Source organism: Argiope bruennichi, chromosome X1 (assembly GCF_947563725.1).
Source record: "Argiope bruennichi chromosome X1, qqArgBrue1.1, whole genome shotgun sequence".
NCBI classification, from domain to species: domain Eukaryota; kingdom Metazoa; phylum Arthropoda; class Arachnida; order Araneae; family Araneidae; genus Argiope; species Argiope bruennichi.
In genome coordinates this window covers 131,611,709-131,636,170 of record NC_079162.1, presented here as the reverse complement: position 1 = coordinate 131,636,170, position 24,462 = coordinate 131,611,709, and the positions used below count along the sequence as shown (strand labels likewise).

General features: G+C 30.2%; 1 protein-coding gene across 1 annotated transcript in view; it reads right to left on the bottom strand.

Annotated features, from left to right (window-relative positions):
• Positions 1–24,462, bottom strand: part of LOC129958256 (adenylate cyclase type 1-like) — a 176,282-nt gene that overhangs the window by 30,915 nt on the left and 120,905 nt on the right. The window contains exons 3-7 of the mRNA XM_056070568.1: positions 19,113–19,231; positions 14,777–14,888; positions 14,567–14,694; positions 13,283–13,441; positions 2,524–2,668 (exon numbers count right to left, since the gene is read on the bottom strand). Of these exons, the coding sequence (XP_055926543.1) occupies positions 2,524–2,668; positions 13,283–13,441; positions 14,567–14,694; positions 14,777–14,888; positions 19,113–19,231 (663 nt within the window). The remainder of the gene's footprint in view (positions 1–2,523; positions 2,669–13,282; positions 13,442–14,566; positions 14,695–14,776; positions 14,889–19,112; positions 19,232–24,462) is intronic.

The window sequence follows — 24,462 nt, the reverse complement described above, 5'->3', positions numbered from 1 at the left end:
TCGAATTACAAATTTTTACACAGACCCTCGATTCTATGCATCTTATTTACTAAAATATTCTTGAGGTGCTAATAAGAAAATTCCCCTATTTTGCGACAAAAACTGATTGGAGTTATGAAAGTCTGAATATCACTTCAAATGAATGCTCAAATTTTATTGGAGATCACAAAAATTTAGAGGAATGCATAATACAGTAAACAGAATAGTATAAGGATTTTATAATAATATATGTTAATCAAAATTTAAAGCTTAAAAATATTTTGCTAAGAAAGTCATTACGACTAAGTTACATAAAATATTTAATAAGAAAATTTAGAGACAATTAATCCAGTGAATCAAAAGCCACTCATATTGGATAAATAAACCATGAAGTTTTAAAAAAATAATGAAATAATATTTATTGATAAAAATTTTAACGATTTTATAATAATAATTATAATAAAATGAATTAAATTCTTAAAAAATTCAGAAATTTGCATTGAATAGCAATCATAGAATGCAAAAGTACGGAGGGCCTTAAAATGACTTATTTAAGATCACTTTATTTAACTAATCACGACTTTATTTATATCCCGACTTTTTTATATCAAGACTTTATTTAAATAATGAAAATAACTAAGATTTTTTAAAATTATAATATGTAGGCTTAAACAAATTCGCATGATGTTTTAACGCCTTATTCATTAAAAGCTTGAGCCGAAATGAGTTGAATTATTTGCATATGCATCAACAGAGAGAAAAGAACAGAATTATTTATTCAATTTCTTAAGAATTAAAAAATCTTCCTTTTATTTATGAATAGAATTTTTTCTCATGCATCATTTCAAGGCAAAAATACATGTTATATCTTATAGATATAAGGGCTTTCAGCTGTAGAAATACGAAATAAACTCGTTTACTCGATTTCAGATTTCATTTATTTTTAGACATCTTTCTAATGGGATTATCCTCAATGTTAATACATAGCATACGGACATTTTTGATGAAAAAAATATATATTTAAGAAGTTTATTCCAAAACAGAAATTTCACTGCAACTAATCTATTTTTCGCGGATGTTTCTCCTTCAGAATATTTTAACACTTCCAGATGTAAAATGTGCAAAAGAAAATTTAACTTACACACCACTTATGCTTGGATGAAATATATGTGTTGTTTATACATATATGCAACATATATTTATATGGGGCGCAGCGATTTCGCATCATTTCCAAAATAAGATGAAAATAATTCCAATCGATGAAATTCCCGTTCTTAGTCCATTGGAAAAAGCAATGGATTGTTGTCAAAACTAAATGATGAAAACAAATTTGATACAATTACTTCTGCGCTATTTCTTACAACTAGATATTGATGATTTAAGAATTAATTAGTCGCTCAAAAGACCAGCTGGTTTAGTGAAAATATTGGTTATGTTTGATTTCAAATAAAACGTTTGGATATAACTTCATGTCCATGATTCCAGCAAACTGCCTGACATTAAAGCCATGTTATTTTAATTATTTTACATAATTTCTGTTTATTGCATATATAAATCTTTCTAATGGAAACAGTCCCATGATGTCATAGCACTATTAAACACTTAAATATCTGGCTCATCTATCTTCTAAATTTCACAATATTATAATTTCACTTTTTTTTTTATTTATCTTGTAAATACGTAGATATTAAACAGAATACTTCTTAGTTTTCAACAATGGAAGAAAATCACGCGATTAATCTCTTCGTCGTCCGTAACGCGTCTAGCGCGTTCAAGTGAAATTTCTGCAGCGCGGCTGTAACGCGCTTCAAGCGTTATTCTACATTTTAAAATTTCAAACATTTAAAACGCTCTGTATATGTTTACTTGTTTGAGTTTTTATTTTTGTTTGTTCTAATACGGCGAAAAAAGAGGAAAAACAGAAATTTTCGCGAACAGGAGAGGAGGGCGAAAGGGTTAAATATTTTATAGAATAATGAAACCGACTTGGATTTCATTTCAGGGCAACAATTCAGTACAAATCATGAAAAATCATGCAAAAACATTAATTTTTTTTTAATGAAGGAAAATAAATTGGCATATTTAAAAAGACAATTTTTTTTATAAATTTTAAAATGGCGTAAAATTTCTTTTGAGGCAATAATATATTTTGAAATTTATCTTCGGAAAACGCCGAATTTTTTCGTTTAATGTTTAATTAATTAAAGCTCAAATAAAAATTATAAAAAAAATAGCCCCGAGGCAGAAATTTGCACTCTCCAAATTACATATGTGCCAAATTTGTTAACTCTAAGTTAAATGGTCTGGTCAATAGAGAGCCAACACACACATATTTTCATCCTTATTCCTAATAGAGAATAATGCATGAATTAAGCTCACAAGTGAAATATTAAAATATCATGTTAACACTTCAAAATCATTTGCAAAAATTAATTCACATCGACATTAGTTTTGTGCCTGATAACCAAGATGTCATTTCTATCTAGCCACATTTAAAGAATTTATTCAATTCGCTCCAAAGAAAATATTGACATAACTTTTTACCTTTCTACGATGGCTCGGTGGAACAATGAAATAGGAAACTACATTGTGTTCCCTCAAGTAGGAGTTACGGTCAGCTCCTCGTCCAGGCTCAACTTCATATTCTCCGTGCAAGCAGTCATAAGTGGCTTGTGTCACATGAACTCGGCTTAAAACGAAATTTAAAAAATATATATATGAAATTTCCATGAAGCACAGAGAAAAAAAATCTTAAATTAAAATTTTGCTTTAAAATATTTAACAAAACAAGCTGCTAGTTTAATTCGAAACATTATTTCAAAGAAAAAAAAACCTAATAATATTTTAAAGACTAATATCCTAAATGGAAGAAAAATAAAACAGATGAAAGACTTAATTCCAATTTCAGTGTGTTCTTATTTAGCTGTCTATGATAGAAGTAAATGATAGAATATACAATACTCCGGGTATTAAAAGAGTTCACGTCAAGACGAACGACGAAATGAGAAAGAAGAAGCATTGGAAATGCATACGGATATTTCTACCAAATCCATCTCTGAACAAAACATTTTTGAGAATAAAAGGGCCACGGGAAAATATTGAAGTACGATATTTATATCAAGGAAATATAGTTAATGTATAGTATTTACATAGAAGACAGATATTTATATATAATATTGGTAAAAATATTAAAAATTAGTAGAAAGAACATTACCATGTTTTCATTCAACAACAAAGCAAATAGAGAATACGCTGGATGAGATGTTTTAAAAAATTCAGGAGAGAGCTTCTAATGGGAGTAAGATATATTGGCTGCCATGGGCAAGGATATAGATAAGAGTTTGTTCAGAGAGATCAGACTGCAGAAATAAGCAAGCTAAAATGTTCAATAACTGCAATTTACAAAATTTCAAGTATTTTACATATAGTTCTATAGTCTGTGTATTTTCTGTAGGCGGTTCAGGTTCACATTTTCTACCTCGTTATTGGTTGCCTGGCACCAGTAACGTGGTAGAAAATGTGACCTTGAACCGCCTAAAGAAAATACACAGACTATAGTAAGAAAATAAACCGTGCTAAAAGCGAAATTCAGTAAAACGCTATTTTATTGAAATAAAACTTAATAAAATGGCTCGCAGGGAATGCTAAAAATAAGCATTGGGATTTCTGAAATTTCACTCGCCCAAAAATTGAATCAGCTAGGGATCTACTTCAATTTCATTGAAAGGGCGGAAGAGATCAGTAGCGTAACTAGATTGGGACAGGTAGAGCATGCGCCCTGGCCGCAGTTGCCAAGGGGTGCAAAATTAAGGAATCAATTCGTTGTATTTAAAAGAAAATTAAATCTCTAATAAAGTCTTATTTCCAACATTTTTTTAAAATTAAAACAGTTTCAGGAAGTGAGAGAAATTTAAAGACTTTTGAAAGGAATAGGCATCCTTAATTGGGAATAAGGGCTCATTAGAAACTTGTGGAAACCAAAGGGTGCAAAATTAAGGAATCGATTCGTTGTATTTAAAAGAATATTAAATTTCTAATAAGGTCTTACTTCCGACATTTTTAAAAATTCAAATAGTTTCAGGAAGGAAGAGAAAATTAAACGCTTTTGAAGGCCTCCTTAATTTGGAATAACTTCTACTAGAAACTTCTGGTTGTCAGCTTACGGCTTAGAGCTGATGGTTATTTTGAATAAATCATAGCAAAGTTTATATTAGATAACTTTGCTTTTTCGTTGTCGCTGTTTTTTCATGAAAAATAAAGAGAGAAGATTTTAAATCTTTTAGATTTATGCGAAAGGAAATAATAATATTGGAAATTTTATTGATTTTCGATTCTCGCGAAGACAATGAACACTCGAAAACAGCATAACTAGAGATCGCATGAATTTCAAAATTTTTTAGTAAGAGTAACATATGTGTTTCAGAAAAGAATTGTTTTACGAATATCTGGGCAGTAAAACAGATGATCGGAAACTATGTTCCTGGAAATCGAATCATGAATATTATAAAGTATATTTAAGATTCATATAACAGAGACATATATATCAAGATAAAACGGAAAGTACTCCTAATGAAACTAAATTTTCCAGCTTTTTTTTATTTGGAGTATCAATAGAAGACGATGGGAAAAACGGCAGCGCCAGACTAGATATAAATAAGCCAAAAGATCACATTTATTTTCATTCATTGAAGCCTCTTTTAATAATAATAAAAAAAAATAATGTCAATAGTATTCTGAATGGCGGATCTGTTGGAATTTGGACTAATGCTTTTGAACGCGAAAAACTGGAAATAACTTTCATTAAAAATAAAAGGGCTTGGATTGATTGATTGAAATGGGATTAGAAGGGAATTTCTGGCAACAAAGGCCGTTATCCCTAATGCCAATAGAATACATTCAATAAATGTTAAAAAACTTCAGAGACTGGAGAAGCTTTTTCCTTAGAAACAGCTTTTTGAATAAAGGCTTTGAATGAAGAACAAGAATGAAGGTCAATATTAAATTTTGCAAAAAGATTTGATCTATGAGTTGCGTATTTGGAATAAAACAAGATGATATGTTCAATGTTATTTTCACGATTCAAAACTTGGCAGTGAGGATAATTGTGTAGACCAAATCTATTTAACAGAGCTGGAGTTCTAATCATCCGGGTTAAAAGGCGTGCAGTTATGATATTTTCTCTTATTATTTCTCTTTTTATTCTTGGGCCGCTGATTAAAGGAAAACATGGTGGGAACATCGCAATAGCTTCCTCATATTTGCTATTTTTAAAAACGTTTTTTTCAGTGAGGTTTCCTGATAATGTGAAATTCTATCTCCTGAAGCAATACACTTCCCCAACGGGTGCGATTGCGTGATCATTTTTGCGAGTACGTCCGCTTTTTCACTCCAATGTATCTGTGAATGTCCTGGAAAACATATTACCTCCCTATCAGGGATGATCAGCAACAAAAATGTATACTATGATTTAAGATGGCGTAGATATAATTACCAAACATCGGATATTTTTATCACGCATATATTTTCATAAACTTATTTCTTTCCTTTCAAATTATGTAAGGTAGTGCTGGTGATACTTTGGACGATAGCAATTTCAAGTGCAAGATCTTTTAGTTAAATGCATTTTCGAGTCAATAAAAGCGAAAGAGGTTGATTTATAACATATCAGACACCTAAAGTTTAAAAAATTTTCGGAAGCAATGTCGCCTTTTTTATATCTATATAAATAATTTTTACTACAATTATAACGAAGAGCACGTTTACAAGTTATAAACAAATTAATAACGTGTTCATTTTAATTCAGCTTTGAATCAGATGTGAGTTTGTGTGTTTGTGTTTGTGTGTAATACGCTTTTATTTCATGTAATGGTTTTAACTTTATTACAGGGTCCTAGATATATATTATTACAGATATAAATTTTCCAAGATTTTTGAACGATTTTATATGTGTTAAAGTATTTTTTTCAATATTTAGAGCTTCCATATACTATCTGAAAGCAAAATGAAATGTTTAAAACTTTTTCATTATTATTTGTATATATATCTCTTTTCCATGGATATTTACATTTATATTTTACATATTTTCTAATTTTTTCAAGTCTAAAATAAAAAAAAAATCTTTTTTTGATTTGTATTTTGTAATGTATAAAAGTTAACTAACCACATTAACTAATATTCTATTTTTTTTATTTGGGCCTTATTTAAATTATTAAAATTAGAATGGAGAAAATTATCTGAGTCATTTTAACATAAAACTTTTCCATTGATTCTATAAAACTGGTTTTACAAAAATATTTTGAAATATTCTTATGATATTTATTTATATTCAAGAGCTATCCATATATAACGATAATTGCGAAGTTATCTGCAATGTTTAAATCATATTAATTCCCAAATATTTTATACGTTATTATTTAGGTTTATTTCCACTTTCAATCTTTGCACTACGCAGCATAATAGACTGGAATAATAACTTTTTTTTTTTTTTTTTTAAAGGAAAGGGCGCAATTTTGGAATGTGTCCTAGGCGCTCTATTTTGTTGGCACACCACTGAGGAGGATACAAATGAGTGAAATCGGTAGACTCCACAGAAGTTATATAGTTTTGTTGTTGTCCACAGTAGGTCACAACAGCTTATTAATTGTAATGTCCTCATAGTAATATTTACTGGTCCTTATGTTTTTAATGTCCTCAGTGAACATCATTGTTCCCTCAAGCAATGACACATTTGGCACATTTGATAAGGCAATTATAATGAAGCAGCCGACAGAATTCTTTTAATTAATTAATTATCAAAAGGATTATCTAGGAAAGCTCATTAAACGTAGGAATCTTTTTTGATGTATTTTTTGGGCTTGTTAAGAGTATTGTAAAATTACATTTATTTCAGTTAAAAAAAAGCTTAGCAGACCCATTTTAAGTTATCGCCAAAGAAATTGTAGCAAGGGTTACTTTGGATATGAAAGTAATTGATTTTAAAAAAATATTATTTTGGACAGTGAGGTCTACCAAAAGGATCTAGAAATTGAAAAAAAATGTAAGCTCAGAAGTAGATAGCAGAAAACAAAAAGAACAACTCGATCATTTGAAAATATAAGAAATAAAGATAGAAAAAAACCCTAATAGAGTTGCCATTCAAATCTGGAAAAAAAATCCCGTGTGTTTTCTTTGTCCGAATATTCAAAATACAAGGTAATGCGCAAATAGCACTCATCAATATGATTTATAGGAGTGAGAAAAGCAAGGACAGGAAACAACAATTTAACATTAGAAATAGAAGCATATTAAAAGCAGGTTTATATTTACATACAAAAATATTATCTTTATTTATTATCCAGAATTTGGCAAGACCAAATTTATATATTAAGTGGGAGGGGGGTATAGTACCTCTCATTTTCTTTGATTGTAAATAATATAATATTAAGGATTCAAGTGAAATAAAACGCAAAACAGTTTTGATATCATGATACAAATAATTTAGCGATAGCGTAACGAGGAAAAAAAACTTTACAAAGCAAAATAACATTTTTTTTTTAATTTATTCATTTTTGCCAGTTCATGCATTTGGTCATCAATTTCTGCAACTTTTGCAGATTTTTCTTCCATCAGTTTCATCCTTAACAAATAACGTATGATATTTTTGTACGTCCTAATGTACATTTTTTAGCTATTTCACTTTCAATGACCATGTGTGAAAACGTTTCCGATATATCATTAAATACATTGAAGGACAAATATGACGCAATAAGTTTTAATGCACATAAAAATTCAGCTTTAAATGACTGTTCTTGAATTAAAAAGTTCGAAATCGGTTTATTTTAGAACATTAAATTTGACATTTTTGAATTTAACATGTCATTTTTGCCTGTATTTCTTTTAGATACTAAGTTCAACGCCAATGATGACTTTTTTGAACTGGCACGCAATTTTGTATCTTTTCTTCTTTTGGCATGGTAAGTAAATGCCTCTTTTCCTCCATATTATTTAGGTTTATCATCATCTTACAAAGCGAGCAGTAAACAACAAATGGATTTTACGGGATCCATTCAGCAGAATAAGGATTTTTTTTTTAATCCTTTATTCGTATGAAATACGGATTTTGAGCAGCTCATTATTTAAAAAAAATTCTCTAATCTACTTTGAAAAAGCTGATATTCTCTCAAATAATAAGCAAACCATTCAATAGACCTAAGTATGGTAGACTAAACACCACGGCGATGCTTCAGTAGATTGAATGTTCTGACCAGAGAAATGTATTTTATTCCTTCACGTAGTTACAGAAGTCAGATGTATACTCATTAGCTGCAATTCTGGAGTCTCATGGAAAAAGAACAACTATCTAGCAATTCGAAACTGGGCTGATCAATACAGAAAAAAAAGGGGAGCGAGTAGAAAAGGGGTCAGTTTCCGTATTACGCAATCGCAAATGGCATTGTTTCGTTTTTGGAAGCAATGACTACAATCCTTTATTCTTGCAATCTTTAGAGATCAGCATTTTTTAGATGGCAAAAAATTAACTGAGAAACCTCAAATTCCCCGTATTTTCCAGATTTTTATGATCATTTTCAAATTTCCTTATATTTTCCAGGTTTTCTCTGCCTAAATTCGAAACAAGAATTAGAATTAGAGATAATAAAGTTTAGAAAAGTGAAAATAGGAAGCAGGTGAATATACCGGTCCCGATACTAGAACTGCTGCTGAAAATATTAATAGTAAATAAATGCCTTGAAAGTTTTATTCATAATGTCCGAACTCTAATGCTGCTTCCGATTTCGGAAAGAAAAGAAAAATGAAATCTTGCCCCCCCCCCCCTCATCGTTAGAAAAAAACATTCAACGTAAAAAAAAAAAAATGCTTGATAAATTTTAAGGTAAATTTTGTCGAAAAACAATAAATATTCTAATTTACCTTAAAGAAGATCATGTGAATGAATATAAAAAATAAAAGGATTTGAACAAGTCCCTCTAGCTTGTTTATAAAAAATAAATAAGCAAATTGTTCACAGAATAAAACTCATGTTCAGTTCGATTCGTAATAAGCGATTATCATTGAAAATTACGTGACGTTAATGATTTTGAAACGTTAAAGGAATCGATTGTTACCGATTAATTACATCAATCGTTATATTTAGAATTTTTAGAAATCTTTTCACAGTTCATAAGCATATTTCCAATGAGTAGAAAGCGCAAGAAGAATTTAGGGCATTATATTTCTCCTCGTCTCTTTAGAGACCAATAGAGTTAAAATCAAAAGATAGAAAAGAAAAGCGAATTTTATATTTGTGGTAAAATCGTAATTGCAACAAAGTGTATTCTGAACCCGAAACAGAAAAACAGCTGTCCTTGCAAGAATAAATTCCGAATATTTTAAATAATACGAATCGTTATGCGCAATTCATAACAGTTTAGACCAAATCAAAACGGAAAAGCATTTACTACGCAGAGAAAAATGCTTTGCAGATGGTTCAGATAAAAGCAGAAGAGAAAAATAAAAATGACTCAGCCTGTGTGAAAATGTAAATTATTCAGACGATTCTAAGTTGTATTCGGATGCGGTAAAATTTAAACAAAGACCGAATGAATATTTAACATTATAAACTGTTAAGAGCAAAACAAAAGACATTTAATGTTAATCGAGGTTTGAAGTTCAAATTTTTAATGAATCTGTAACTTAAATAGTATTTTACTCTACAATAAGGTAGAAAAAGTACAGAAACTCATACAAGCATCTTTTTGGGTATCACATGGAAGTGAGGAAATTGTAAGAAAAAATTAGGTATGATTTTTATTGAAGATTTTAATTTACGAAGTGTGCTTGGAGCGTACAAATACTATATGGAATACATTCCTAGCTACTCGGCGTTTCGGATAATAAGCATAAGGATAACAAGTCGGATAAGAAGAAAGTTCTGGATAATAAGCATTTGATTTACAAAGGTATAATATAATTATACAATATCCTCAGTGGTGTCATTAAGGTGGGGTAAGCAAAGTAAATGCACTAGGGTTACAAAATTGAGGAACCATTTGGTTCAATTTAAAAGAAAAATATATGTGTTTTTTTTTTAAGTATTCTCCAAAGTCTTAAATATTAGTACGGTTCCAATCAGATATGGACATACTGTCCATTTTACAGCTTGGGAATCAATTCAAGCAAGATTTTTTAAAACAAAATTGAAGTATTATACTAGAGGGATATGATAATAAAAATCACCTTCTTATCTGGAAGGGAGAATTCATATGTATTAAGATATTTTTCAAAAATTTGTGAATTTAATGACGGAGGGGAGTATATTGACTACTTTCAGTTGTCTTTAAAGAAGGGAAAATAAATTACGTCTATTAACGCCATTGGATTTCTCAGAGTTTCTCTTGGTACATTGGAAGTTAAAATGTGACGGCTTCCATATTTGTTCTTATTGGATATCAATTTCTTCGGAAGTGTATGACAAATAATTAGAAGTAAAGCGTTTTTCTTACTTCAAAGTGCTGAATAAAGAATTAAAAGAAATACTTCTTATCCTTTCTTATACTGTAAATATAGAACATTCAAAATTATCATCATTTAGAGTTTCTATAGATAAGAAGTAGTGTATATAATTTCTTTATTGTTATTCGTATTTAAAGGGTTTTTTTTTTTTTTTTTTTTGCAGTGGATAATGTGTTTTGTATACATGCAGGTGCGATATCAATGGAATACATGTCTGTTTCTTATTTCTCTCATACATCAAAACTTCAATGCAAACAACTATTCAATTTCTTATTTGCACTCTTTTTAAGAGGTCAATGAATTATATTTACTGCGCCTTTTAGATTTTATTTCTAAAGCTGTAGATATTTTTAACCGTGCATTTTATAAGAGAATTACAGTTCTCCTTATATTAAAGGTTAAAGAATTTCCATTATTTAAGTTAAAGGTTAATTTATTTATGCAATATAATTAAATTTCACGTGACGTTTCTAATCACCTTATAAATTCATTTAATCCATATATATATATATATTAGGAACAAATGATAATTTATATCTTAGAATTATATTTAGCATGTTATGCATTTTTTATGTAGATGAATGAGATTGAAATTATTGTTTTGTCTTTTATTTTCTAGACATATTTATTTGTGAATTTCAAAAGATAGTTTCATTTGTTTCTATAGTCTTTATACATTTGTTTAGATTCATGGTAAAGATATCCACACAAAAAAAAATTTCTGTACAATTTGTAACATCATTTGCTGAATTGTGTACTTTACATTTATCAAAGTATTGTGCATTATTGTAATTTAGATTAAATTCATACTTGACCAAATCGATAATTAGTCAGAATTAAAACTCAATTTTTTTTAGAAATAATTTTGCGTGCTGCTTCGTTAACAGTTAAATTAAAGTTAATTTCATTTTAGCTACAAATCATCCAGTTAATAGTCAAATTTAAACCTTACATTTGTTTAGAAAATAATTCTACGCAATGCTTCTTTAAGAGTTAAATGAAAGTTAACTTCATTTTAGCTTCAAAACATCCAGCACATTTCCATTTTGTTCATGTTAAATAGTAATTCCTTTACTGTACCCGTTTTTTTTCTAGTTTTCCATTTTATTTTAGGAAGCAATAAATATGGCTGTGACAATTCATATTTTGAGCATACTCAAAATAAATTGGTTCAACAACTAAATTAAATGGATTGACATTACATAATTGAAATGAATACAATCCATTTGATAGTGTGAACCTTCTGATCGATGACTATTTAGGTTTCATTGAAATTTCAGTCTTCCCTTCATAATGTTTCAGATATGCGTAATGTGTGGGGAGGAGATGTGCGGATTACAATTTATTAAAAAAAGAGGTAGAACAATATTTTGATATTTGCCCTGGGCTTCCTTGTATATACATAAATGTCTGATAGCCTTGGAGCAAAAATGTCAAAAACAGATAAGCACTCACATTATGATTTCTGTAATGCTTAAAAATATTGGCTTACAAATCATTTTATTGCCGTACAGTTATATTATTTATAAATTTAATGAATAGGGTTTACATTTTTACTGTTTTGTAATCCAATTATAAACATAAAAGTTTGGTAATAATAATAAATTGTTACTTTTTAAGTTTTTGGATATAATAAGTTTAAGAGGACTTTCCCTTTTGACATGTCCAAGGCATGCCGTTGTGATCTGTGAATTGGCTGGAGATTTTATTGAAGAAACGCGAGGGAGAACGCTACGTGGAAGTTATATATAGTTTTTAGTCGCAGAGGACTGTAACAACTGATTAATTGTAATGTTCTTATAATAAAATCTCCTCAATCATGTCGTCTATATGTGTTTAATATTCTCAATAAACTTTGTTGCTGTCACTCTGAGTGTTAATTGAAAGGGCAGCTTTTGCAAGGAAATATTTATATAACAGTATCTTTGAAATACATTATTGTGGATTTTAGAGCAGGAACTTCTATAAGATTATGCACAAAGACTGTTATCAAATGCTCGACAAAAAAAAGTTGACACTTACAACTTAACTAACTGAAAACAGCATAATCGTATGAAAATGTCTTCTGCCGGACCTTTGTGATTTAAAAAAGGTTTTATCTGGTTCTATGAATTAATATTTCAGTTCATATGTTTAATACAGAAATATGTTTGTTGATGAACCAAATGCAAATTTGTCAATGAAACGTTTCTTTCAACATTCAGAGATTTCTTATACTTAAAATCCATCACTGATACTTGGGGCGTAAATAACCAAAAAGTAATAAATAGAGTTTAAGAAATAAAAGCGGTTTTCCAAATAGGAATTTATGCAATAAGTTGAAAGGCACAATTCGAATACTTGATTCAGTGATAAATCCCGAGAAACTTGTGAATCAAGGAGAAAAATTTGCCACCATCTTAGTTCTAATGTTTCTTTGAAAGCCAGAGAGGAATAAGTTATTTTATTGAAATGATAAGTGAACTTTAACTCGATAAGTATACTGAGATTCATATGGACATTTAACAAGTTTCTACTTAGTTTAGCTGTATGAAAATCGCCTTTGAGAGCAATACGAGGACTATTTTGAGGCTGATGATATCTCAACTGGTACCTCTATCATCACCTAGGCGGGACAATATTCGAGGTCGACATTTAACACCACATCTTTGTTGAAATTGTTTTCCAGATCTCTTGGTCCTGAATCTAACAACCAAGTTGTGATGCTTTTTATCTTTCGTTTGGGAATTAAAGGCCTATACACATTGCAAATTAGGAAATGCAGAATCTCATTAAAGTATTAAAATTTATTAAATCCAAATTAAAAGAAACTTACCCAGGTTCACCGCCAGCTTCCATATAGTTTGCAAGGGTGACGTCATTACTCCATACATCATATTGCCATTTTCGAAGACCCAGAACTCCACACAAAACGCGACCCGTATGAATACCTACTCGCATATTCAGATGTACATCAGTAGCTTCCACTACAGACCTAGAATTTCATAGATAAATGTTAAAAAGCGAATTTATGTTAAAAATGCGATGTTAAATGTTAAAAAGCGAATTTATGTTAAAAATGCGATGTTAAATGTTAAAAAGCGAAAGCAATTTTCAAATTTATATAGATAAACTAAAAAAATATTACAAGTCTCATTTATATTAAATTTAATAAAAATTGTTTTCAAAAATTTTAATAAATGTCATAAAAATTATAGTTTTTATTTTAATTATTTTCTATTTTTTAATCTTTAATTTATAAATCATTATTATAAATATTACAAGAGCTTGAAATAATCATTTTCTCAAATTCATCGTCATCCGTAAGGAATCAAAATGTTGTGAAGCGATAAGTTGATAATTAAGTCCTAAAAATATTAAAATACTGTACGTTCATTAGCAAATGCAAGAGTATAAAATTTTAAATATTTAGCACACCAAGAGGAAATTGAAAAATTTACTATAAAATTTCATCTTCAGAAACACGAAGCAAATAAAGCTAAATAAAAGTGAGTAAAAATATCACGTACAAAAGAATAAAATCAAATAAGTCAGTCAATTTTTTTTTCGTGAAAAAAAAATCGATTATTCAATTATTTGAGAAACACAGGAAGCGGCGATGAAAACTGAAAACATCTGGGCTTGAATATAAATATGTATTCAATTAATATAATGAAAGACAAAGCCATTTAAGCTACTTTCGTTTTAAACTCTTCAGCATGAACGAATGTATATACTTGTAGAAAATAATGAGGACACTGCTAATAATTCATTTTTTAATTTGTCTATAATGAATGCTAAATAAAAAAATTACATATTTATACCAAATCGTTTATTAATTTTGATTTACATTATTATCCTGTTTCCAAACTTTTGAAGCAACCAGAGTAAACTGGAAGAAAGCCTAAATCACTTACATTAATCCAACTTAATCTGAGAGGGCCATTAAAGCATATTAAAAACAAAGCGTGGTTATTGTTTAATTAAGTTAACTTAACACTCCAAATTAAGAGTAAGTCTATCTTCAATAAAAAGCTGTCCCTTTATTTCCACAATAAATAAGTAAACACAAATATAGTAAAAAAAAAAGTGTACGGAAAAAAATAAAAAGAAATCTTACGCAATAACATCAATCATATCCAGTCCCATTTCAACAGCGCAATGAGCGTGATCTGATCTTGGATCAGGCAGACCACTCACACAATAATAACAATCTCCAAGAATTTTAATTCGCAAGCAGTGGTTATCCTAAAAAGAAAAGTAACTTAATGGAACCAAAATTTATTTCTTCTAGATAGAAGTTTCCATGCACTTTGAAACTATTTCTTACATTGGATAGTTGGTCGAACCTTCCAAATAATTCATTCAGCAATCTTACGAGCTCTTGAGCTGTGCACTGCGAGGCTAGTACAGTGAAACCAACGATGTCAGCAAAAAGAATACTGTTAGAAAAGAATGTACATGCATATAATAATATACTTAAAAAAACAGTCAAAAAAGTTGTTAAATGGTAAAACAAAATTAAATTCTAGTGATCTCTTTGCATTTACAAATCTATTTTACATAAAATAAAATTTGCACTTTAAAATATCCGCATTTAATAATTTAACAATTCGTTTGAAAAAAAATATGATGTTACTCAGTGTTTAATGTATGCTTTTGCTTATATTAATATGTTGTCCCTTGGGGGGAAGGAGCACTTTGTAATTGCGAGTGAGAAGCTTCCAGTATGGTGGATGGTTCTCGCCACTCTTGATGGTACACGAACGGGCGGGGATGGCTACTTCTCATTGATGACGGGACTTACTTCCTTAGGGAAGGGTTGTACCGTGGTCGGTGATGGACAGTGGTTGTACCGTGTCCCTTAGGACTCAACCACAGTTCCCACCAGAGTTGTTGTCGCGCCGGTCTGGTCATTCAAATTTTTTTCGTGTGCCTTCGGATGGGTCGGAGTAGTCAGTTGATGATGATTATGTTAATATGTTTGATTCACTACTCAGTAATGACAACTGTATAATTGCGTATCATAACAATAATAAAATAACTTTCTAATTCAGAGGACAGAGTCGGCTTCGTTATCGTGATCTGATTGCACTAAAGATCCGCCGTTAATGGGTGGACCTGTTAAAACAAGACCTTCCATCTTGATGGCTTCAACTCATTCACGGGTTTCAAGTCCTATGCTTGAAAAATATACCTAAATATCTGTTCTTCTATCGCCATAAAAACTTCCGGAAAAGAAACCGGAACTAATACTTTAAATAGTTGAATAATCTCCCTATATCCCATACCCAAAATTATTATATGATTTAAAACAGAAACAGTATAAGAAAACGCCAGTTTAAATATAATTCAACGAAAAGTTTTATCAAAAATAAAATTTTGCAAAATTAAAAATATCAGCCGACTTAGACGTCATTTCTTTGCAAACATGCGTTTATTTTATGCAAAATCGAATAACTTAAATTTTAAGCTTAGAGATTGCCTCATAGAACTTACGAATCTTTACAATCTTCAAGTTGACATTTATCCAAAAGTAAAGTTGGATATATTATTTTTTAATTCTAACTATGGAAATAATGAAATATTTTATACAAGCACGAAAATATGAGCTTTTCGTCTCAGTACACTTCTGAGCTAAATGTATTGTAGATAGATAAAATAAGATGAGAATGTGGAAAATGACACACATTTGATGCAAATATTGATCTCATATTTGCATCAAATGTGTTGTTACAAATACACATCAATGTTTACAAGTTAGAATTGTTTGGAAATATCCAGGGGTGTTTGTGGGACCCCAAAAAATCCCCTGAAACTTTTACGGACTTACTACCGGCATTTTGGAGTTTCGAGAAGGGGGGGGGGAGAGAAATGAAAAATTACAATTATGAAACATTGAATGACCTAATTATAAAAGTTCAATGAATTACTTTTTTTGCAAAATTAATAACCATAAATTTTCAAACATATAAACTACTCCATTTTATGCAAATATTTTAAATTACCTGAATTAATTCTTTAAAAAAATTATCTAATTTCTGCTGCTTTTTTTTATTTTCTGATGTTTGTGGGCTTGTCTTTCTTTTGTGGTGAACTTCATAATTGCAGGAAGATTGACTTTTATTTTCCTCATTTACAGTTGAAGAAATTTCCTCGAGAACTGCACATGCAGAGGTAGAAGCAGTTTGCTTTTCTGCTAATGTAGAAGGTTTTTCAGAGACTTTTATAGGTGACTCATCTGAAATACATGTTTTTAAGTCCTCTTGATATGTTTTCCAACTTCTGTTCATATTCAGTAAGAGATCTTTGTGAATTGGATCAGTCATTGGATTTTTTGAGCCATATTTTTCACATGAGGTTTCTTTAGAAGCCATTAAATCATATTTAATAGTCTGCACTGCATCTAGGGAATCAATCTTAAGAGAGGTTCTATAGTCAGTGACAAGTGTATCCATTAAGTTGAATGCACTTTCCACTAATGAGCCATGGAAGCAGCTAAGGCAGGCTTTGACCAATTTAGCCAATATAGGATACTTATAATCATTTGTGAAATCACCTTTTAAATTAAAAACTTTAGACCAATATTTATCAATTGTACACTTGACTTGATTTCCACTTTCATCAGATGTGTAGAGCATTTCTTTGGTGATATCAATATCACTCTGGTATAACCTTATTTCAGCTTCTACTTTTGACTTTTCATTATCACTAAAAATATGGGACATAAAAGATGATAATTTTTCAAAAGCTAATATTGTACTGGTTTTACCTCTTAGCTCTGAATCTAATGCTGTAAAACTAATTAGATATGAATTTTTAAGGGGTAATTTCTGTTTCATATGCTGAAATTTCAAAGTGAAATTCTCTTGCGTACATAAATAAAAAAATATTTCAATAAGAGAAACGAAAAATTTACACGTGCATCAATAAATGAAACGAAAATTTTACACAGAGGAGAAAAAAAAGTTGCGAAGCGATCAATGACAAATAGCTAATACGGCGAAAAATCCCCCTTCTCTACTTATTGGCGCCACGCCAGGAGAGATAAGACTTTTGAACCCAGAGTCACGTGATCGCACATCTGGTCGCGAAGTCTCTCCCTTTTTTTTTCTGCCGCGCCTACTTGCCGAAAAGAATCCAGAAGAGAATGTCCGAGAAACGGGGGAATGAGTCATAACTCGCAATAAGGAAAGAACAAAAAAGAAGTTTTTTCCCCCTTTTCACGCATTATCACTGCCTTTGGAGAAAGAAAGGAAAAGTTTTCACCACACACGCTGACCTTGCGTTTTCTGCTTTCAAAGCAAACAAAATCGCCCAGATCAAAATAAATAATTCATTATTATTCCTACTTCCTTTTGAACGACGATCCCCGGAATTTCCGGGTATCGAAGTTCAAAATCCCCGGAATTCCGGGGTTTCCCCGGAGCACAAACACCCCTGAATATCGAAAGACATATATTTTCTTTAAAGAATTAAAATACACGATTGAAAGACAGAAAAATATTTTTATGGTCCTTTTGTTTCCAAAGTTCAAGATATTTAAGTGCCTTAAGTTTCTAAAATTATTTTCGGCATTCTTAGTTTTAATATTAGGGGACCGGAAAGTAATGTCATTTTTTTTTCAAATTAAATTCAAACAATTTTTTAAAGTTTTAAATTCAATCAACGATGGAATCGCCCCCATTATCATTTTGCTATTTAGTATGCAAAATCTCAATGCCGGATCAATAAAAATCAATTGAGTTTTGAGCAAAATATCAGGAATATTTACTATTTCAAATACTATTTATCATATTATTATTTCACTTTGTCCTCTTGGAAAACGGCTCTTATTAGATTTTGAATTAATGAAATGAAAAGCATTGAAGAAAAGCTTATTCTTAAATAGGAATGTGACAAAATTCAAATATTTTAAACTGACGTAAATATTTTATGTAGCCCTTTGAGTTTCAATCCCCTTTAAATTTAGCATGTATGCTAATTTGGTCAAAGAGATGCCATCTATATCTCTAGATTCTCTATTTCTATTCTAAAAGCTTTTTTTTTCTTTTGGAAGGACTATTTGACAAGGATATTTAGTATTTAACTTCGTAAGAATTTCTTCACTGCTTTGAGCAACTAATAATGCTCACCTGGATAGTTTTATTAATCTTTTAACTAAAAGATCTTTTTGATATTCATACACTTAATATGGCATATTATTACCGGTTAAAGGGCTAACGCTCCATTTTGTAGTTGAAACAGGTTATTTTCGGACGGTTTATTTTATAGCTTTCAGCCGTGATCAGATGCCGAGGACGACACCTGAGTCTGCACTTCTACACCATTCTAACATGAGAATGTATGATCCTCGAAGATGCTTAACACAGCGGTCCTCTGCTGAACCAACAACCCTCTAATCACGAAGCCCACAGAATACCCAATATTGCATTCGATTACTTCCCACTTTTTTCCTTCGTGTCTTTTCGACTGATTTTTCATTGATGCTGACTGTAGTGCTTAAATAAAATAATTATGTCACTGGACCATTATTATTCCATGAAGAATATAGACTTATTATTACACTTTTACCTAAGCATGATAACAATGATTTGAATGAATCTGTTTATCGAAAGATATTGAAAACTGACGAATACAACAAATATCTTTTTACATGTTCTTACCTCACGTTCTCGTGCTTCTGAATGTATATTTTATGAAAAGGGCCTTCTCTGGGTCGAATAATGTCAGCCTTCATTTCCATAGCTACATGCTGGGGAAGCACACTGAGCAGCAGGCGTTCCTAAGAAGACAAAACACTTCAATTAATACAACTCCGTCTTTAAAAATCACCATTCTAGAGGAGATTACAAAATCCATCTAATAGCCCAACTAAAAACTATATTAATCACATTCCTAACCAATAATACTCTAACGTGTACAATTACGCATTTCCTTACTTTTTAGAGGCTTCTTCACCTTTTTGGTATTTGTTTATTTATTTTTAATGTTATGATTTCAGTACATTTTTCTTCAAGAAAATATTAATTGCTTTTTAAAAACCATTCATTTCCTTTTTGATATTATCGAATGAGATGAAGTTTACAAAGAAAATGAAAGGGAGAATTTCAGACAGAAAAAGCCTAAAGTAGTATCATTTACACCATAGCATTCATTATTAATTGAATTATGTATTGAAAAAATATTAATTGGATTTTATTACATTAGTGCACAATCCAATTAAATTACTAAGATAATAGCGTAAATCGATATATTGATCAGCTTACCTGATTGAATAACTAACCTTAATTCATATATTGATTGAATAAAAAGCTTAATATTGTCTTTAAAAATTGTCAATATTCAGTTTTCACAACAATATATTTTAATTTCTACATCTAACCATTTTTTTTAAATAAACGATATAATTTTTAAACACAAATTAAACACTTATTATTTAAAAAAATACTTTTATTCTAGTTGCCCTAAATTTAAATTATATTTAGATATTTCAAACTTTTTTTATTCAAATAAGTTTGTTTTATTCAAATAATTTTTTAGCCAAATAAGTTTGCTGAAAAACTAACTTATTGTTTAGTTATTAAAGTTTAAGCAAAGAGCTCACTGTTCGACGTGACTCATGCGATGCGTACAAATAAACTTATTTTGCAACTTAGAAAAAGATTAATTAGATGACAAATCGAAACAATATAATTTTTTTATTTAATTTTTCTGTAATATAATTGAATTTTGTTGAAATCCCAGATGTACGGTATATTCAGGAAAATATTACAATTCAAATCTATGATTGCTTTCATCATTTTTTTTTCTCCGATATATACACTTCATATCCCAATCATTGTTTTTGGTATGGAATCAAATATTTAAATGAGTTTGTTTATTGAGAGTATACTAATATATATTCTTGTTTTGAAATTAATTTAAAAGAATTTCATCTCAAATTCACATTCACTAGATGCCAAATATAATTTTTAATTCCATATACAACAATTTCTTTTGAATAATTAATCAATATTTTAAGAAATAAAGGACTTTTAATAAGTATTGAACTTCAAAAAGAATTGCTTTCGACTCAACAAAAATTCCACTTCGCTTAAATATATGTCATGCTCGATATTATTATTTCTTTTATTGATTTCGAAATGTATCTGAAATAAATTCCATCGATCATTTCTTTTTTCTTCATTCAAGTAACAGTAACTTTCGACTATTTTTTTTTTCAAAATCCAAGCAAAAACAAATCTATTTTGAAGAGTCTTTTGTCCATTCCGAAAAGTTTTGGCTCCTAAGATTTTATGAACCTGAATACAGCAGCGTCTCGGATAAAAGCAACATAAATGTTGTGTTCCAGAAGGCTGGCGGCACTCAGACTGAAAATGTTTCATGCCGTAATGATGATAAATTTTCATCTGAAAGCAGAGCATTTCACTTCCGTAGATTACTTCCCATTCGAGATGTTTTATCGACACTTTATTGATCTTCGGTTTTCTGGAGATCTCTGGAATATTTACTCCTTACATCAACTTCCAAAGTCAAAGATGGGTGATAAAGTTGCAATGGAAGGTGTAAAAAAGTGCATGCTTAAACTATTTATATTTTTACACATCAAATCGAGAAAGTAATTCCAATTACATTCTCGTAATAAATTGGACTTGGTAAATAAATAGGACGCATCATTGCATCTCAAAGTGCTGAAGGTGACATTTAACAATCAAGCACATACTTGGTTTCCCTCTCCTTTAGAGATACAATAAAGGTGTTGCAAGTGTTATCGGGACATACCTTCTTGTGAAGGATCGTATGTAATAAGCGCTTTTGCAGATTTTTCAATTCCCTTGATAAAACGACAGCGATTTGACCATTCATATACACTATATGCTCAACAGATTAGATTTATTCTTAATTATTATTTACAGAATTGCATATTTCAAATTCAAGAGAATATCCCACAATATTTTTGAACAATTTTACATTTAGAATCTTGCAAAGCAACTAGAAATTTGTAGTGCATTTTGGAGCATTCAGATATTTAAGCCTTATTATAATTCGAAACCTGAAGAATTTTGCAACATTATTTAATTCTTGGAAAATTCTAGAGGATTCTATGTATTCCAAAATATTCTCATTCCTTCTAGGATATGCAAAACGTTTTAAGAAAACTCAAAAACATTATTCTACAACATTACATTAGAGAAATTTCAAAATCTCTATGATATTTTGGAGCACACTTATTTCTTAGATTAACTGGATTTTCTGTATTTAGAATATTTATAAAATTTCAATAATTTTATACAGTATTTCCATGCAAAGAAGATTTCTCCTAGTTATTGAGTAGACAAACAAAGCAATGTCAAATATCTAGGTTTGTTACAAGTATATTGAAATATGTCAACGAATAAACATGAGCAAAATCATGATACAGTTATACCTTGCTTAACGAATACATCTCATAAAAAATGATTCACATAACGACTTAAACAGAATGTAAAATAAATTATTCTTAATGAGCCATGAGGAGGCACCGAGACGTCAACAGAATTGACCTGCATCTCGGTATCAGTTTGTGTAGAGTTTTGCTTGATGATAATTTTTACTTCTCATTGGAAGAAGCTTTGCTCAGAAAGCGTTGTCGAACGCGACTCCAAGAGGTTTGAGCGAATTCCCGTGGATTCTTATCGACGAGATTGTGTCTCTGATCAAGATTATGAGGCAAGAGTTGAATAGCAACCACATGGATGAGCTGATGGAAGAACATAGCTAGAACTACCGAAGAACTTATGAAAGTGTAATCTGTATCACAGCAAAAACTTGTGGGTGGGATTTGGTCACGAATGAAGAAAAATAATACTTTCAACAGAGCAATACTCTTCTAGTCATATAAAGGAGATGCTGAAAGCGTGAGAAATTTGTACATCGCACATTGAAAAAAATCATCATAATCACGCAGAAATATTATGTCTCATTTTCGCCAAATTTTGAAGCGTAGCTGACAATGAATGTCTTCATAAAATTTTCTTGTGACAGCAGCAGCATTATAAATAATAAATTACATAATTACAAATTCGTTTGAACATTTTTTCGGAATGTAACACATTGTTCTATTTTACATAGATTCCTAAGGAAAAAATTTGTTTCTCTAGGAAATTGTATCGTGTAGAGACCGGTTGAAAATATGAGAAACAAATTTTTTAGCTAAATGAATACAGCAACAGTTACTCAATTGATTAATCAACTCAGCCAGATGGTAATTGAGAAAAATAAATACATCTGGTGCAATCTGATGACATTGTCTCAACCTTTGGCCATATGGCGTTAGAAGAAAATAGTAATTAGTTTGCGTTTTCGACTTTAATCTTAACTTATATGGCAGACTGGACTTTTATTTTCAAAACACACTTGTAGTAAATGTTGCACCACAAATTTAGGTGAAAATGTGACAACTTTGTTAACCTAAAATTTCTTCTTTATCTCAGATTTTTATATATATACATTTTTTTTTCAAATCGTGCATTTTCCGTGTTATCTTCATTGGTGTTTCAGATCTCAAGTTGCATTAAGATCAAGTTGGGTGTCCAGAGATATTAAAATTAAAATAATACTTTTGCGCAACTTACCGTCTTTGCTGTGGGTAATGAGAAAATGAGCAGTGGGAAAACATCTGACAGTTATAATATCCCTCAATGAACCATTGAGAATAAAGTCAAGTATTTCCATTCTAGAAAGACAGTCCAAATTTTATAGAATTGTGAAGAAGAAGATGTAATCATCGAACAAGTCCATGTTTGCAAAGACTGGAAGATGTCTCTTGATGCTTCTGATCTGCGGCTCATTGCAAAAGATTGATCCGATTTTAAGGGGAAATACATTTTACAATTTAATTGTAGATAAAAAAAAAAAAAGACCCGTCCCTTTCAAGTACTTTAACAGAAAATCGTATTGTATGGGGGGGGGACTCGTAAACAGAAAAACAATAAGGAGAAGGCCATCACAGAAGTGACGAGTCTACTTGTTCATTTTTTTTACCTGACCCATCTACACAAAGTTAATGAAATGTTGAAGCGAAATTGATGGCCCAGAAAATGGATGGTACGGCTCTTCAAAAATAAAACTTTGCAATATTTGTGAAGTTCTTAAAATAAAAGAGTATCAACCAATTTGAGGAAAATTTTCGTACGATTGACAGAGGGAAAGCTTTTAACCTTCCAAAACGTGCATGAAATTTACTCAATATACAAGATATCGCGCAGATGATTGATCTTCTTTACAATGAAAACAGGGAGATATTTATCTTTTCTGATAAAAGTATAAATGCTTAAATTAAAGTTTGTGAATTTTTAACATTCCAGTTTTTATATTCCGAATATTATTGCGTAACTAACTTCATAATAAAGGATTAAAAGTAATGTATTTTAACAGTTTGATTATTTTTCTGACGTTTTGGGGATTTCTACTGGTTTTAACACATTTCACAAAGTTGCTTCATTTGACAGTCATTTTTTCATGTATAAATGTTTACTTAAACAGGCATGTAACTTTGTCAAAGCATTCAAACTAAAGAATGCGGAGCGAAAATCATTATTGACTGATGATGATACTAAAGTATTTTAAGGTTTAAGGTATTTTAAATATCTACGAAAAAATAATTAATTTATAAAATTATTGAAATTTTTTAGGGGAAGTTAATACCTCTGCTTAGCGTGTATTTTAGACGATAAATCATGGCATTTTTAAACATAAAAAATCAAACAGCGATGAAACAATGAAGACACAAGAGTTTAAATCATATCAGAACTATATAAAAGAATTTGTTTTGCTTTCAACAAAAGCACAACAGCGAATGATCGAAAAGCAGAAAGGAATTACGTTTTATTTGATAGTTTAAAGAAATTCTCGCCTCGAAAAGAAAAGGCCTTCGTACTTCTAAGAAATAAACATAAACTAACTATAAGAATGAAAGCATTCTTCCAACAAAGACATCAAATAAAGATACAGTACCTTCTTAGTTATCTCTGT